Below are 13,625 nucleotides of genomic sequence, written 5' to 3'. Positions count from 1 at the left end.
AGCGAGAGGAGAGAGAGAAAGAGGTTCGTTGTTCGCTCGTCTAGGATGGGTGGGTGACGAGTCGGCATGCTTGCTGTATGATACTCCCAAAGGATAGGTATAGAATCCTTCTGAATCAGGTCTGAATCGTGAATGGGCGAGCCTGGGCGAGGTCCACGGTGAGTACGAGACATGGGTGTTCATTAACTGCATTATCTAGGTGAAACCCCGAGAAACAAAGAGCCATGTTTCCTCCTGTGCAAGTACATAGTTCAGCGAGTGTGCTGTCAAACTCATAGCCATTCCCACCCCGCCAGTCAGATCCGCCTTGTCCCCTCAGCCTTGTCTGTCACTCCTTGAAAGTCCCATCCGTAATCATACTCTTCTTAGACAGCTGCGGGCGACCACTCACCCTGGCAAACGGCACACTTGACGCCCCAGCCGCTGTACTCCCCCGCATAGGCATTGAAGCAGGAAGAGTGCGTATGGCTGCCACACTTGCTGCAGCAGACTGTCTGCGCTTGGTCGATGTCCTTGAAGCAGACCGGGCAACACTTGCCGTCCTTCGACTTGGGAACGCCATCCGACATAGAGGGGTCAGTGCTGACCTCGGCCGTGGTGAACCGCACTTTGGGCGCACGATCAAGGAGCTTCGTGAGCTCTTCGGTGAAGAGGGTTCTCTGCGGGAGAAGCTCGGCAGGAGCACGCAGAACGTGCGTCAGGACGTCTACCTCTTGTCAGGGGATGCTCGGTGATGTAACAGTGTCGTTTGTACTCACAGATGATGTGCTTGCAGTTACTCTGGGGTCGGAAGATCTGGCAGAGGTCAGTAACTGTGGCATATAGATATTTGGGCTCTTACGTACGATGCTCGAGCAGGTGCAGGAGGTCTTGTTGCTAATCGTGACCTCATACGTGTCGGAGCTCGATCCGCGGACGCTGGAAGTTAATCCTGGCGATCCGTCGTAGTTGGTATGCTGCTTGATGATAAACATCGACTCCTGCATGACTTTCTTGACGGCGTTGAGGTGACCCTTCTCATCCGACATGGCCCAGGAGCGCTTCTCGCCTGTGGCGCTGACTTTCTGGGAGATGGGACCGAAGGGACGGTTGTCTGATGCCTCCCTAACAGCGACGGTCTCGGGCTTGTAGGTCTTCCAGTTCGTCAGTCGCTCGATCAGGTCCTTCTTCTTGCCATTCTCGGGCATCCCTCGTATGGCGAGCTGCTCCTTGAGCATGGGAACAGTAAGCTTGGTCAGGTCGGCACCATCAGCAACCGGTCCAGTGTTTGCGCCGAAAATACAAGGACCAAGACGGGTCAGACGTGGCACCTCTGGCGGGTACTGCAGGAACTTGGACTTTGGTTTGGGCGTCGACTTGGTCTGGCTTGGAGTCTCATCGTCCTCATTTGAGGCATAGCCTGGGGAGGAGGGCGGGGCAGACAGCTCTGATTGTGGAAGGCTGGACATGTTGAGGGTGGTGCTCTGCTCAGCGTTTGTTCGTTAGTGGTGAGCTCCTCTGTGAGCTCCGTTTGGATTTGACGAGGAGAGCGTTGAGGGGGGAAGAGTATTGAGTTGTTGTGCAAGAGGTTGAGTTGTGTAATGGAGGAAACTTGGGTGAAGTGTTGACCCTTTATGTCTCACCTGCTCTGCCTTCAAGTGCTGTTATAGAAGGAGCAGGTGAAGTACGGCTGGCTTCCACCAAGGCAGTCACGCCTTCCTCCATACGACAAGTGTAGCGGGTGACACTTCACCCGGGGCAGGTGCTATATGCATATACTACCTGACTTGGCAAGGCAACGACACCCTGATCTGGCCAAGGGCAGTCAGCCATTGAAAGTCAAAGTGAAAGTGTTCTGAGTCTTCACATGGAGCAGTGCAACTCAGGTTATGTCGAGCAAAGCACCGTCTTTGTGTTTCCGCTCGTCCTCTTATTAACATGTGCGATCGGGCGCTGGCTTGGAGTCAAGAGACATATCAGCTCCACATTGGTTACTCGTACAAATATTGTTTCGTTGAGTTGGTCAAACAGGGTTCATTGAGGTTTGGTGTAAATGCATCTCACTCCGGGGCGAGCTCGGTGAGCTCGGTGTGTGCTGATCCTCTTACTCGACCTAGGTCATAGTGTGAACCATTTCTTGGAATAGTCCAGAACGGCCGGGTCGTGCGGGTGTCATCTTCACTTCCATGGTTATCGCTCTTTCACACAGAGTACACATATCATAATGCAGCCAAATTTCCAGTCTCTACCTCGCTACTACATGCCCGGGCACACCTGGTGCCCCAAATTGGCATTACGAGGTCTAGCATCAAGCTTCTGATTGGCTTCTCTCAGGTGCCCTGTCCATGTCGCAAAACTGCCCTGCGCAGATGGTATAGTACGAGTGAGTCAACCTAGAATGACTCCACCCAGAACCTCGTTCCTATATCTTGCCTGGTCACCTTCTTCTTTCCTTCCATAGTCTATGACAACTCTTTCTACAACCAACCACATATAACAGATCCGCTCATATCATCATCACTATATACTTTTTGCCCCTTCTTTCAGCCAACATGACCAGACGAAACATCAGCTCAGGTTCCGCCTTCGAGGCACAAATTGGCTACTCCCGCGCCGTAGTCTCGGACGATTTCATATTTGTTTCTGGCACTACAGGGTCGGTGTCTCTTTGCTCTTCCCTCCGTTCCCTCGACTTTTATGGTTCTGTCTACTAAGCATTGTTATCGGAACAGTTACAACTACCAGACTGGCGTCATCTCCCCCGATATCGTTGAGCAGACGGAGCAGACGATGCAGAACATCGCTGCCGCCCTCGCCGAGGCCGGCGCCCAGATCAAGGACGTTGTCCGCGTGCGCTACATCCTCCCCGACCGCAATGACTTCCCAAAGACATGGACCGTGCTGCAAAAGTACTTTGGCGAGGTGAGGCCCGCGGCCACCATGGTTCAGGCCGGATTGATGGAGGATGCTATGAAGATTGAGATCGAGGTCACAGCCAGGAAGGCTGGTTCTAGCGAGTAGGAACCTCTACTAAGGGTAAGCCGTACTGAAGGAATCTCGTGCAAACGGACATTCTTAACTTACTCTGCTGGCTCGTATCCAGACTACAGAATAAGAATGGAGAAACATGCGTGATATCCAAATTCATTTCCAAGATGTCGTCTAGTTTTTCCTTTTTTACACTATTAGTGAGTGCTTCCTCCGGTCTATAAGTTATGTTCTACACCCATTGGCTGTTCTCGAAACAAGACCCCGTAGCTTCGGCTCTTGAATGAAGTCTGCTTTGGTACAACCAGGCACTTGGTTGGCAGCCATAAATTTCTGACGATCCCATAAACGACAGGGAGCAACCGCAGCTCCCGCGTTCCCTGAAGAGGCCGTCCCAATCGTTATGCGTTACGTGACCTCCCTCATCGGAATATGAGGTTCGGTAGCATGAGAAGCAAATATCAATCTATCAATGGCTGAGGCCATGTTTTACAAGACAAAGCTATGTTATCAGGTCTCCCTTGGGTACTGAGATTGATGAAGTCTTGCGATTACGCCATGCGCACCGGCATTATGCGATATTGAACAAAGGGTATCCCATATCACTAGTAGAAATACGGGGCAACCAGGGCTCCGGCACCAAACATTGAAACAACGGTGACGAAGCTGGCCGTCGAGAACACTGAGGCACCACTGAGCCCGTGTCCGGATGTGCAACCACCCGCTATCCTGGAGCCCAGCCCAATGAGAAAACCTCCCACGGCGGCCAATGAAGGCGAGACAATCGTTTCGCCAGCGCCGAGCGCAAATTCTGGGTATATCTTTGCGACGGCCCACGCGCCGGCAGCCAAGCTCGCAGAGAAGAGGATGTTGCTATACGATGCAGGCTTCCCCTTCTCCCCGCCGCCACGGACAGCCCACCAGAAATAGCGCCCAATTTCGTCGTACGACGTCGACACACCAAGCATCGACTTGCGTGTGAGGAGAGAGACAAGCTGCGCGAGGCCGATCAGGAGACCGCCGATCGTGGGTGCGACGACGGCATAGGGGCTCGCGGGGGTGTACTTCATGCTCGCGTAGACGACGCCCACGAAGAGGGCCTCGAATCCGACGAACGCCACGGTCCTGTTGACGCCAATGCGCTCGTGAACGGTGAGCTTCGGGTTCTCGGGCCCCGCGGCGCCGGCGTTGCTGGTGATGAGCCTCTGCAGGGAACCCGTCCACGCAATGCCGGCGAGGGCGGCGCCGGCCAGGACGTAGACCCCCGACTTGGTGCCGACGGCGATCTGGGCGAGAACGGTGCCCGGGCAGGAGCCCGTGAGGGCCATGCCGGCGCCGAGGAGCGCTCCGCCGAGGATGTTGCCGTCGTACTGAGAGAAGAGGCCCAGACGAGAGGGGCTACGGGGCTTGGGGCGGACGTAGCCCACATTGTCCAGGGTATAAACAATAAAGCTTGGGGGTCTGTGTTAGCCATGAGAATTTCGAAGGGGTTTAGCAACGGCGACGTACGTGCTGCTGGCCGCGGCTGCGAGGAAGGCCTGAACCATGTGCCAGTTCTCGAGCTTGAGCTGGGCGATGATGACGGAGGGCTGGTAGACGCCAGCCGCCACGAGGGCGCTGCCAAAGGCAGCACCAGATAGGACGGTCGTCGCCATGTTTTGGTGAAGAGCTTCAAAACCTTCAAGTGCGAACGTTTATGCTGTTTCTGGGATGAACGGGTGTAGCCCCAGACTTGGGCGTGGGTTTTTTGAGAGGGTTTCCGAAAATTGGTGAGGGTGGCAACACGTGGTTAGAGTCCGAGTTAGCCGTAAACCTGCATGTGTCTGGGATGAACTTATACGGCTTCGAGTCAGATCTCCTGAAGACAACAGTATTATGGCATACAAGAAGCCGGACCTGACCAATTTCCGCTGTCTAGTGAATCAAGTCCGAGGCTTACTATATAGTATGAGTCGTCGGGGACTTGACGAGATGGAAATGTGGTTCCGGCAGCGGAGCCCCGTTTATTAATCTATCTAGGTAGTTAGTCAAAGGCCGAACACTCAAGTGACTTTCGAAAACCCCTGCAGAGGCGCATCCTCCGTTTGTAGTAGCTCATCCGCATTTGTATCATGTCTGAGCCGGAATCTAATGACGATTTTGTTTGACTCGCCGAGGACGATTTAGCACATTAGTCCCGGACGGACGGTGGCGCTCTCTTATCCTCTTTTAGGCGCGATGGCGCCTTTCCTGAGCTCACCAACGACATGGCGCTAACTTGATCCAAAGGCTTAGTGGAATTGGTGACGAGTGTCTGAGGCCACCTCTAAAAGAATTACGGTTTATGTCGAAAAGCAACATCTTCCGCGTGGACTTGAACGACTCTGGAGAGGAAGACGTGCCTGAAAGGTACAAGCAACGTGGGTGGCGCATGAACTATTTGGAAGGCCGGCAGCTCAGAACCTCCACCTCCTCAGCTACGACAAAGATTGGCAGAGCAAAGAACAAGGAAAGGATCATTAAAGTTGCACCAACACCGCGGCCCCGCGCCGGGAGGGCCATGGGATCCCTGGGATGTGATCCCCGAAGACCTGGGGGAGGACGGCGACCTCAAGAACAGACGGTCGCCGATGTTGGGGTACATGTGCACCGCCGGGGTGCACGGTCGTCGCCGGGGAGTGGATACCTCTTTCTCCAGGATGCTTCGTCTCGGGAGAGGCTGCATAATACTGCTAGACTCCTCGGTGACTATCTGTATGGCCAGCAAGTCTCATTTCTGCCAGCTTATGGCAAAATGAACGGCGAGGCACGAGTGGGATATTGAGGTATGCTAGATATAAGCCTCAAGAGAGCCGGATTGAAAAAGAAAAGAAAAAACCTGTAGACTAGTAGACACAAGCGTCATTTTATGAACCGTATCGGCTTGTTGCGAGGACATCTGCTCCTTGAACCATTCACGGCATCAAACATGGCGCAAGAACCCACCATTCACGACATCTTTGAGCAGGCCACAAGTACGTGGCAGTATATCGTCGCCGATCCCTCCACCAAAGCTGCTGTGATCATCGACCCTGTCCTCGATTTCGACCCAGCAAAGAGCACCATCTCGACTCAGACGGCCGACAGCCTTCTTGATGTTGTCCTAGAGGAGGGTTACAAGGTGGTCGGCATCCTTGAGACGCATATTCATGCCGACCATCTGACTGCTTCTAGATACCTTCAGTCCCGACTGCGGGATGCACAGAACGGCGCTGCCCCAAGTATCTGCATCGGCAGTCGCATAGGGGTCGTTCAAGAAAGGTTTGGCGAGAAATACGGTATTGCAAAGGAGGAATACGTCGACGCTTTTGACTGGTTGCTCGACGACGACGAGGTCTTTGCAATTGGAGAGCTTGAGGCCACAGCTCTCCATCTGCCGGGCCACACTCCAGACCACATGGGATACATGATCGGATGTGAGTACTCACGAGGGTTACAGAAGTCAAGTTCAGAAAAGGGCTGATGTTAGCGCAGCAAATGTCTTCGCTGGCGACTCCCTCTTCAACCACGACGTTGGCTCCGCGCGCTGCGACTTCCCCGGAGGCAACGCTCGAGACCTCTTCGCATCGACGCGGCGGCTACTGAACCTCCCCCAAGACACAAAGATATGGACTGGACACGACTATCCGCCGGCCGGCCGGGGCCCTGTAGCGGTGACGGATGTTGCCCTGCAGAAGACCGAGAACAAGCACCTCGCCCAGAACGTGACGGAGGATGACTTTGTCAAGTGGCGCGAGGAGCGGGATTTGGGACTCGGCGAACCCAAACTCATGCATTGGGCGCTGCAGGTCAATGTAAGGGCTGGCAATATGCCTAGTCCGACAAAGGATGGGGATTGTTTGCTGCATATACCTATCAGGATGCAAGGAGGGACTTGGTGAGATGATGTTACCGCTCAGGATGAGCACCGAGCTGCGTTCGGTTCCTTGGGAGACGGGATGTCGCCATTAGTGGGGTGGAAATGTATTTGTTGGCATACGATTTGTAGCAAATCCAAATGTTGACGTGGACTTCTGACTGCATTGCAGATTTCCATATGACTACGCTGCTGTCGCCAGGTTAGAAAGGGGCTAAAGTGATGATAGCGTTGGTGTTTTGGCGAGGTCACTGCGGCCTATGCTGCATCTCCAAACCTAGGAAAGTACCGAGGTTCCAGGCGACTGCCATCGTCATTGAATGCGGGGGGCCGATCTCCGGATATGCGGAGGATACGCTGAAGCCGGGGGACAATTCCTTCCCCACACCATCACGCCGCCTCCGTCGGCATCGGCATAGCTTTCCACATTATTAATCTTCAATCGTCGTTGATTTTATAAAACCTGGTGGGTTCCCTCGTTAATACCGATTATCGATAATTTTACTCACATGCCGTCCGCGAGATAGCAGATATATGAGCACTTAACAATGCCTCACTCCATCACCGTTAAGCAGATCGAGGGGAAACCCGGCAAGGTCTACTATCCGTGAGTCCACCCCAGATTACTACAAACAAGACTACAAAGACTCATAATTCCCAGCCTGCAACTCAATGAAGTTCCCAAGCCATCTCCGGGGCCGAAAGACGTCCTCGTCCGGTTGACCGCTGCGGCACTCAATCACCGCGACCTCTTCATCCGACATCACCTCTACCCAGGCATCTCATTCGACCACCCGTTGCTCGCAGACGGTTACGGCGTTGTAGTCGAGGTCGGCAAAGATGCGAACAAGGACCTCCTGAACAAGCCCGTCCTCATCACACCAAGTCGCGGCTGGGCCTCTAGCCCCGACGGACCCGAAGACATCCGCAAGTTCAGTGTCATCGGCGCCACGAAGACTTACCCTGACGGCACCGGGCAAGACTACCTCGCTCTTCCCGAGGCCGAGGTTGAGCTAGCACCGGAGCACCTCACGCCGGCCGAGGGTGCGGCCCTTCCGTTAGTCGGACTGACTGGATGGCGCGCGTTGGTGACCAAGAGCGGCAACGCCGAGAAGGGTAGAAACATCCTTGTCACCGGCATCGGCGGCGGCGTGGCGCTTCAAGTTCTCCAGTTTGCAGTCGCGTTTGGCTGCAATGTCTACGTGACATCCGGCGACGAGGCCAAGCTCGAGAAGGCCAAGAAGCTAGGCGCCACCGGGGGTGTGAACTACAAGAAGGACGGGTGGGAGAAGGATCTCCAGGCCCAGCTCCCCAAGTCGCGGCCATACCTCGATGCTGTAATCGATGGCGCCGGCGGCGATATTGTGGGTAAGGCGGTCAAGGTGCTCAAGCCTGGCGGTGTCATCAGCCAGTACGGCATGACAGTGTCGCCGCAGATGGATTGGCTCATGCAGGCGGTGCTCAAGAACGTCGACCTCAAGGGTACGACGATGGGGTCGCGGGAGGAGTTCAGAGACATGGTCGCCTTTGTGAGGGAGAAGAAGATCAGGCCAGTTGTGAGCCGGACTGTCAAGGGGCTGACGAATCTGGAGGGCATTGACGGGCTTTTCAAGGATATGGAGGCTGGGAAGCAGTTTGGCAAACTCGTCATTGAGTTTGAGGATAGTCCGGCTTCTCCCAAGCTGTGAGAAGCGGGCCTTTGTGCAATGTACAGCCAATGGCTCGGCTCAAGTGCCATAGACCGTGTAACGTGTTTAACGCGAATAAAGAACGCCTGCAAGTAACGTCCGGTTGACAAGATGGAATGCGGGCTTTCTGGAAAAGAGAAACGCCCGGGCTGACTGAGGTGTATCCAAAGACCAGAAAGGTTCACGTGGGTTGTTTGAGGGTTGTATTGGAGCCGAGTATGTCTATGCACTCATCATTCAGGAGAGAGATCGAGTAGCTGGTTCTACCACCATCTCTTCTTTCTACCAAGCTAAACAAATATTCTCTTAGTACCAACAGCAATACACTGCATCTTGCTGCTATCTATGTTTGCTGGGCGCCCCCCTTAAACCCTGACTTGGGCTTCCCTAGCATGAACAAGATGTGTAACCGCTTCTAGATAATCAAGAAGCAAACACATATATGTTCTGTTGCGGGGTTGCAGGGATAATAAATCTCTTTGTTGTTCACGGATTTCCTTTTACAGTCTTCACCGCCGCCCTTCAAATGATCCGGTTCTTTCCTGGCAGACCTGTAAACTCGTTTCCAAGTGAAATCAAGTGATTACACCCACATAACGGGTCTTCCAAGTACCAACCGTACCTTCCTTTCGATCTTGTTGTCTGGCTCCCCGCCTTTGCATTTCTAGAGTGCTTGCTCAAAGATATTAACTCCTTACCAATCTCACCTCTAGGTGAGCTCATTGAGAGCGCCGGCATCAATAGCAACTACCACAGGAACGTCTCATCTTTGACTGGCAGCTCCTTCGCCGAGTGTGGCAAGAACTGGGACGAAGACTGGGACCCGCCTGACCCGACCGACTGGTGTACCCCGAGCAAGAACCCCGGCGAGTGCATGCTGGGCCTCTGGTGCAACGCCTGGTGGCCTGGCTTCCGCGACCAGCCCAGCCGCGGCTGGGTCTTCGACAACACCTGCGAGTGGATCGGCGAGAACGTCCTGGCTGCCTGGTACGACTGGCAGGAGATCTGCTCCAAGCTCAAGTACGTCACGCTGTTCTGGATGCACCCGCAGCGATGGCCTCACATGGCGTATGCTGGCCACTACTACAACAGCTATGCCCCCGGGTGGGAGATCTACTACCCCCGCGGCAAGGAGGCCACCCAGCATCCGCCCAGCTACTACTACCGTCGCTACTTCGACTGCTCGGCCACTTAGGCGAACGATCTGCTGTCAAGACCGCTTCTATAGGAATGTTGTCTTATGCCAACCGAGAGATCGACCAAACACTTTTCCCGGTCGCAGCAGCCTACTAATTTCGGATCGGCTACCGAGAAGGGAATAATCGAAGGAACATACACAGGATGAACAGAAGCTGAAGGAACCAGTCTGGTTTACCTAGCCTAGTCAAAACTAGTCTCTCAAATCAAATGCATTACACGCCGGTGCTTTCCCATTACTGTGACATTTCGCTTTTTGATATACAGTCCCCGAGGCGGCGCAGGTTCAGTAGATCGCCACTGTACATGTGAGAAGGCTCTTGAACTCTTTATGAATGGAAGGGTATCTTGGGTGAGCTAACACCTCACCTACGTACGCGGCGACCCCGTTTCTGCACGATGCGACAGGCATCTACTCAAGTCTACAACACGCACACGCTTTCCTCCACGCCGCCGTCGTCTCGTACTGCTGCTACGGCCCGTGCCCCTCACTCGTCGTCGCCGCTCTTCTTTCTCTTCTTTTTCTTGTGGCCCAGCTCTTCGGGCGGGATGAACTCCTTTTCCCTCTCGCGCAGCCTCTCCTCCTTCTTCTGCTTCTGCTGCTCCATGCGCTCGGCCTGGGCGGCCTTGGCCTTGGCCTCCTTGCCCAAAAAGTACTCGCCCGTCTCGATCTGCTTGTCGACCTTGCTCTTCTCGGGGGCGGGCGGGAAGGGGGTGTAGACCTTCTTGCTCTTGTCGGTGACCTTGAGAGGCACGCGTCTGCTGCTGAGCGTCCTCTTCTTGAAGTTGGGCAGGAAGCGGTCCCAGCTCTCGTTGGCGAGCTCCGGGTCCTTTGCGAGCTCGCGCTTGATCATGAGCTCCTTGATGTGGTAGATGGGGTGGATGTTGGCCATGCAGTCCTCGACAACGCGGCGCACCTCCTTGAGGCCCTTGAAGGGCCCCATGACGGAGACGGTGCTGCCCTGCACGAGGATGTAGGTCTGGGTGAGCAGCTCGAGGGCCTTGAGGGTCGAGCCGTTGGGGCCAAGGATGCGCTGGCGGCGCTTGACGTAGCGCTCCTTGTTGCGCACCAGGTTGCGGATCTTGATGATGTCGCAGGCGACGCCGTCTTCGAGGATCTTGAGCGCCTGGGGCGCGGGGACGCTTCGGGCGAGGAGCTTGATGAGGTCACGGGCGTTGAGGATGGCGGCGGGGTCATATGTTTTTCTGTAACATTGGGTGTTAGATTCTTGGTGTACAAGGCCCGGCGTGAGACGGGCGGGGAGGGGATCTGAAGAGACTCACCTTGTCGTCTTGACAGTCATGGAACCTTCAATTAAGTCGAGGGAGCAGGCAATGCCCGTCTTCTCGAGGGCCTTTGTGACGAGAGGCCATGCCTCCTTGAGGTAGACTTCGCGGTACTTGGGGAAGACGATTGCAAAGGACGATTCTTCGGCGAAGGTGCCGCCGGCGTTGTCGGCGGGGGTGAAGGTGTCAATCTTCCACTTGTCGATGTCGTCCGTATCCCACGGCTTGTCCTTTTTGTATGTGGAGGGCATCTTGGCGGTTGTCGATTGTTGAAAAGACACAGGTTTCGCTGCCGTCTCTGTTTACCAGGAAAAAGAAGTGCAGGACGGCTGGTGGTGTAGGTAGTGGCGCTGGTCGTCGAATCTTTTTTTCGGAGCTTATCGATACGGGTGGGGCTTCCACCGACCATGGCGCTCCGACCCGACACGATGCCCCAGTTCACTCTGTTTCTCTCAGGTTGTCCTCGGAAGTCGTCAATCAGTCGTCTTCCCGGTTCGACAGAACGTGGGGACTATGAGGAGGAACCCGGGCGATGGAAAATACGGGGTATACTAGGGCGGCCGGAACTGTAGACTGGAAACATAGATTTGACCAAGTGTTGATTCTCATGGCATCACTGCAGCCGCATCGCCTTAACGTATAAGCCACAGTTCAGCAATGTCAAGTGGCGGAGAAGACCCTTGGCTGGGGATCATGCCTTTTTGGCTGGTGCCCCTTCTGCATCCTCACAACTATGTGGACTGTGGGCTTTGGATGTGAGATTTCTGAGTAATCTCATTGTCGAATAGCTTGCCTTGACAGCTCGCACTGAGATTTGCGGCGTCGAGATTTCAAAGGACATGAGCACATAAAAAAAAAGATCAATCTTTCGGCCAGCTACGGCGAGTGCCACGACACTACGAGGCGGAAAGGACCAGGTAAGTGTTGCCACTTGCAAAGCATCTGGACGGATACAGGGGCAACTGACACACCTCCCTTATCAAGATACATTGCGAAATGCGAAAACTCTTTTGAGTTCGTCGACCCAGCGCGAGCAGCTCGTGCCATAAGGCTGACTTTGGTAGGCGGTCCAATCACAACCCACCTTCAGCCATGAGTTCCAGCGCAAGCCCCCCAGGACGACCACTAAAAAGTGGCACTTGATAGGTCAGACCAAATCGCCAGTTATCGCGTAGTAAATTGTCAACGATTAGGGGGATGCGGGATCGAAATCATCCATCCGTTCCCCTTTCACCCTTTCCAAAAGACTACTCGTCGTAATGTCTAAGACCTCATTGTAACTTCACATCAGACTTTGGACTATTGCCTCCCCGCAGCTTTGTTGAAATTGGAGGGATTGTATCTGCCTTGCGATTAAGTCGACACCTTCCTTTACCTGGTCGCTCCCTCTGCCGTGCCTTGCCGCAACAATTTTTTTTTCTTCCTCACCCATCCTCCCTCGTCCATCCACCCACGGCATCCCCCGGCTGCCCACTTTGTCTCCCGCAACCTCGACTCTGGCGCATTAGTCCAAACGTCAAAACCGGACGATACCCTCGAGCCAGCACGTGAAAATTTCCTTGCGGCGAAAAACTTGGACTCTACGCGACTGTCCACCAAAACCAAAACATTGCAAGGGCCGCACCTTGACAGCTTACTTACCCTGGCACGAAAGCCCGACCATCCCCCGCGACGAGACCGCCGCAACCGCCATCCTGGCCGCCATCCAAGATCCTGCGCCTGCTTCGGCTTTGGACAGACTCGCAGACCACGACTTACCCTCCTTCCGATCGGTCATGGAGGAAGCCACCGCCCTCGCCAACCTCGCGTTGCCGCAGACCAACATCGAGCCCATCTCCCGACCCAGTTCGACCTCGACTTCGGAATCGGCATCAGCGTCTTTGCCCCAGCTGCCGGGCATCTCGGCGCTTGCCCAGGCCAATTCCGCGACAAGTTCGCCTCAGATGCGGTACGTTGATACATGGATGGAGGATTTATGAGGCAAGCTCTGGTCACTGTGTTCTCATTTCCTCTTGGCCACCCCCTATTCCTTCCTGTTTCGCTCCTCACGGAGTACAAGCGAGGGGGGGGGGAGAAGGGTGGTCGTTAGAGTGAATACGACCAAAGTGCGAAAAGCGTGAGAGACGCCTTGTTGTATCTGATGCTCAAAACCGCTGTGCTTTTCGTCGCCCGCCCTACCGGTTGCCACGTCGCGACCTTGATGGAAGCGCTTGCGCAGCATGCGCAACTCTTACCAACGTTGTTGCAGAGTCTGGATGATAGCGCGCCAATTCCGCGCTGCTTTGTTATTACGAAAGAGTGGAGGGATAAGGACTAACATATGATCCACAGAGAAGCGATTCCCGCGACCGCTCCCGCTGCATCCACACCGACACACGCGCCCGCGCCCGCGTCCGCGCCTGCACCAGCGCCTGCTCCCGCGCCGACGCCGACCTACGCCTCTGGCGGAGGTTCCACCACGGTATGTCGTCTGCTTCCCTATCGTTTCCCTGGCGAGCCAATCCCGCAAACGCCCAAGAGCACACCCCAAGCGCACATGACAAGTTGTATTTCCCGTTATCGCATGAGCGTATCAGTGGCTAGTTTGGCTTCTGTTATCTCCAACCCTGTCA

The 13,625-nt window shown here is 54.8% G+C and overlaps 8 protein-coding genes across 8 annotated transcripts; 4 read left to right on the top strand and 4 right to left on the bottom strand.

Annotated features, from left to right (window-relative positions):
* Positions 1–365: 365 nt before the first annotated feature.
* ColSpa_08704 (uncharacterized protein) lies at positions 366–1,448 on the bottom strand (the record flags this gene model as incomplete). Its single annotated transcript, XM_049274916.1, has 2 exons — positions 366–706; positions 842–1,448. 2 exons carry the CDS (start codon positions 1,446–1,448, stop codon positions 366–368), a joined length of 948 nt encoding a protein of 315 aa, XP_049130873.1.
* A 1,083-nt stretch (positions 1,449–2,531) lies between these two features.
* On the top strand, positions 2,532–3,000 carry ColSpa_08703 (RutC family protein; the record flags this gene model as incomplete). The annotated part of the gene is made up of 2 exons (XM_049274915.1): positions 2,532–2,635; positions 2,712–3,000. The coding sequence occupies 2 exons, from the start codon at positions 2,532–2,534 to the stop codon at positions 2,998–3,000; spliced, it is 393 nt and encodes a 130-aa protein (XP_049130872.1).
* Positions 3,001–3,572: 572 nt separating this feature from the next.
* On the bottom strand, positions 3,573–4,622 carry ColSpa_08702 (UPF0400 protein; the record flags this gene model as incomplete). Its single annotated transcript, XM_049274914.1, has 2 exons — positions 3,573–4,428; positions 4,477–4,622. 2 exons carry the CDS (start codon positions 4,620–4,622, stop codon positions 3,573–3,575), a joined length of 1,002 nt encoding a protein of 333 aa, XP_049130871.1.
* A 1,292-nt stretch (positions 4,623–5,914) lies between these two features.
* ColSpa_08701 (beta-lactamase hydrolase-like protein) lies at positions 5,915–6,866 on the top strand (the record flags this gene model as incomplete). Its single annotated transcript, XM_049274913.1, has 2 exons — positions 5,915–6,401; positions 6,460–6,866. 2 exons carry the CDS (start codon positions 5,915–5,917, stop codon positions 6,864–6,866), a joined length of 894 nt encoding a protein of 297 aa, XP_049130870.1.
* Positions 6,867–7,389: 523 nt separating this feature from the next.
* Positions 7,390–8,529, top strand: ColSpa_08700 (putative zinc-type alcohol dehydrogenase-like protein YycR; the record flags this gene model as incomplete). The annotated part of the gene is made up of 2 exons (XM_049274912.1): positions 7,390–7,448; positions 7,503–8,529. The coding sequence occupies 2 exons, from the start codon at positions 7,390–7,392 to the stop codon at positions 8,527–8,529; spliced, it is 1,086 nt and encodes a 361-aa protein (XP_049130869.1).
* A 526-nt stretch (positions 8,530–9,055) lies between these two features.
* Positions 9,056–9,724, top strand: ColSpa_08699 (uncharacterized protein; the record flags this gene model as incomplete). Its single annotated transcript, XM_049274911.1, has 2 exons — positions 9,056–9,098; positions 9,243–9,724. 2 exons carry the CDS (start codon positions 9,056–9,058, stop codon positions 9,722–9,724), a joined length of 525 nt encoding a protein of 174 aa, XP_049130868.1.
* Positions 9,725–10,214: 490 nt separating this feature from the next.
* ColSpa_08698 (KRR1 small subunit processome component) lies at positions 10,215–11,264 on the bottom strand (the record flags this gene model as incomplete). Its single annotated transcript, XM_049274910.1, has 2 exons — positions 10,215–10,932; positions 11,011–11,264. The coding sequence occupies 2 exons, from the start codon at positions 11,262–11,264 to the stop codon at positions 10,215–10,217; spliced, it is 972 nt and encodes a 323-aa protein (XP_049130867.1).
* A 1,329-nt stretch (positions 11,265–12,593) lies between these two features.
* ColSpa_08697 (uncharacterized protein) lies at positions 12,594–12,913 on the bottom strand (the record flags this gene model as incomplete). The annotated part of the gene is given in 2 exon segments (XM_049274909.1): positions 12,594–12,637; positions 12,655–12,913. The coding sequence occupies 2 exon segments, from the start codon at positions 12,911–12,913 to the stop codon at positions 12,594–12,596; spliced, it is 303 nt and encodes a 100-aa protein (XP_049130866.1).
* Between the last annotated feature and the right edge of the window lie 712 nt (positions 12,914–13,625).

Source organism: Colletotrichum spaethianum, assembly GCF_022836535.1.
Source record: "Colletotrichum spaethianum MAFF 239500 DNA, contig24, whole genome shotgun sequence".
Classification (NCBI taxonomy): Eukaryota; Fungi; Ascomycota; class Sordariomycetes; order Glomerellales; family Glomerellaceae; genus Colletotrichum; species Colletotrichum spaethianum.
Note: the sequence above shows the minus strand (reverse complement) of the source record. Positions and strands in the feature narration are given on the sequence as shown.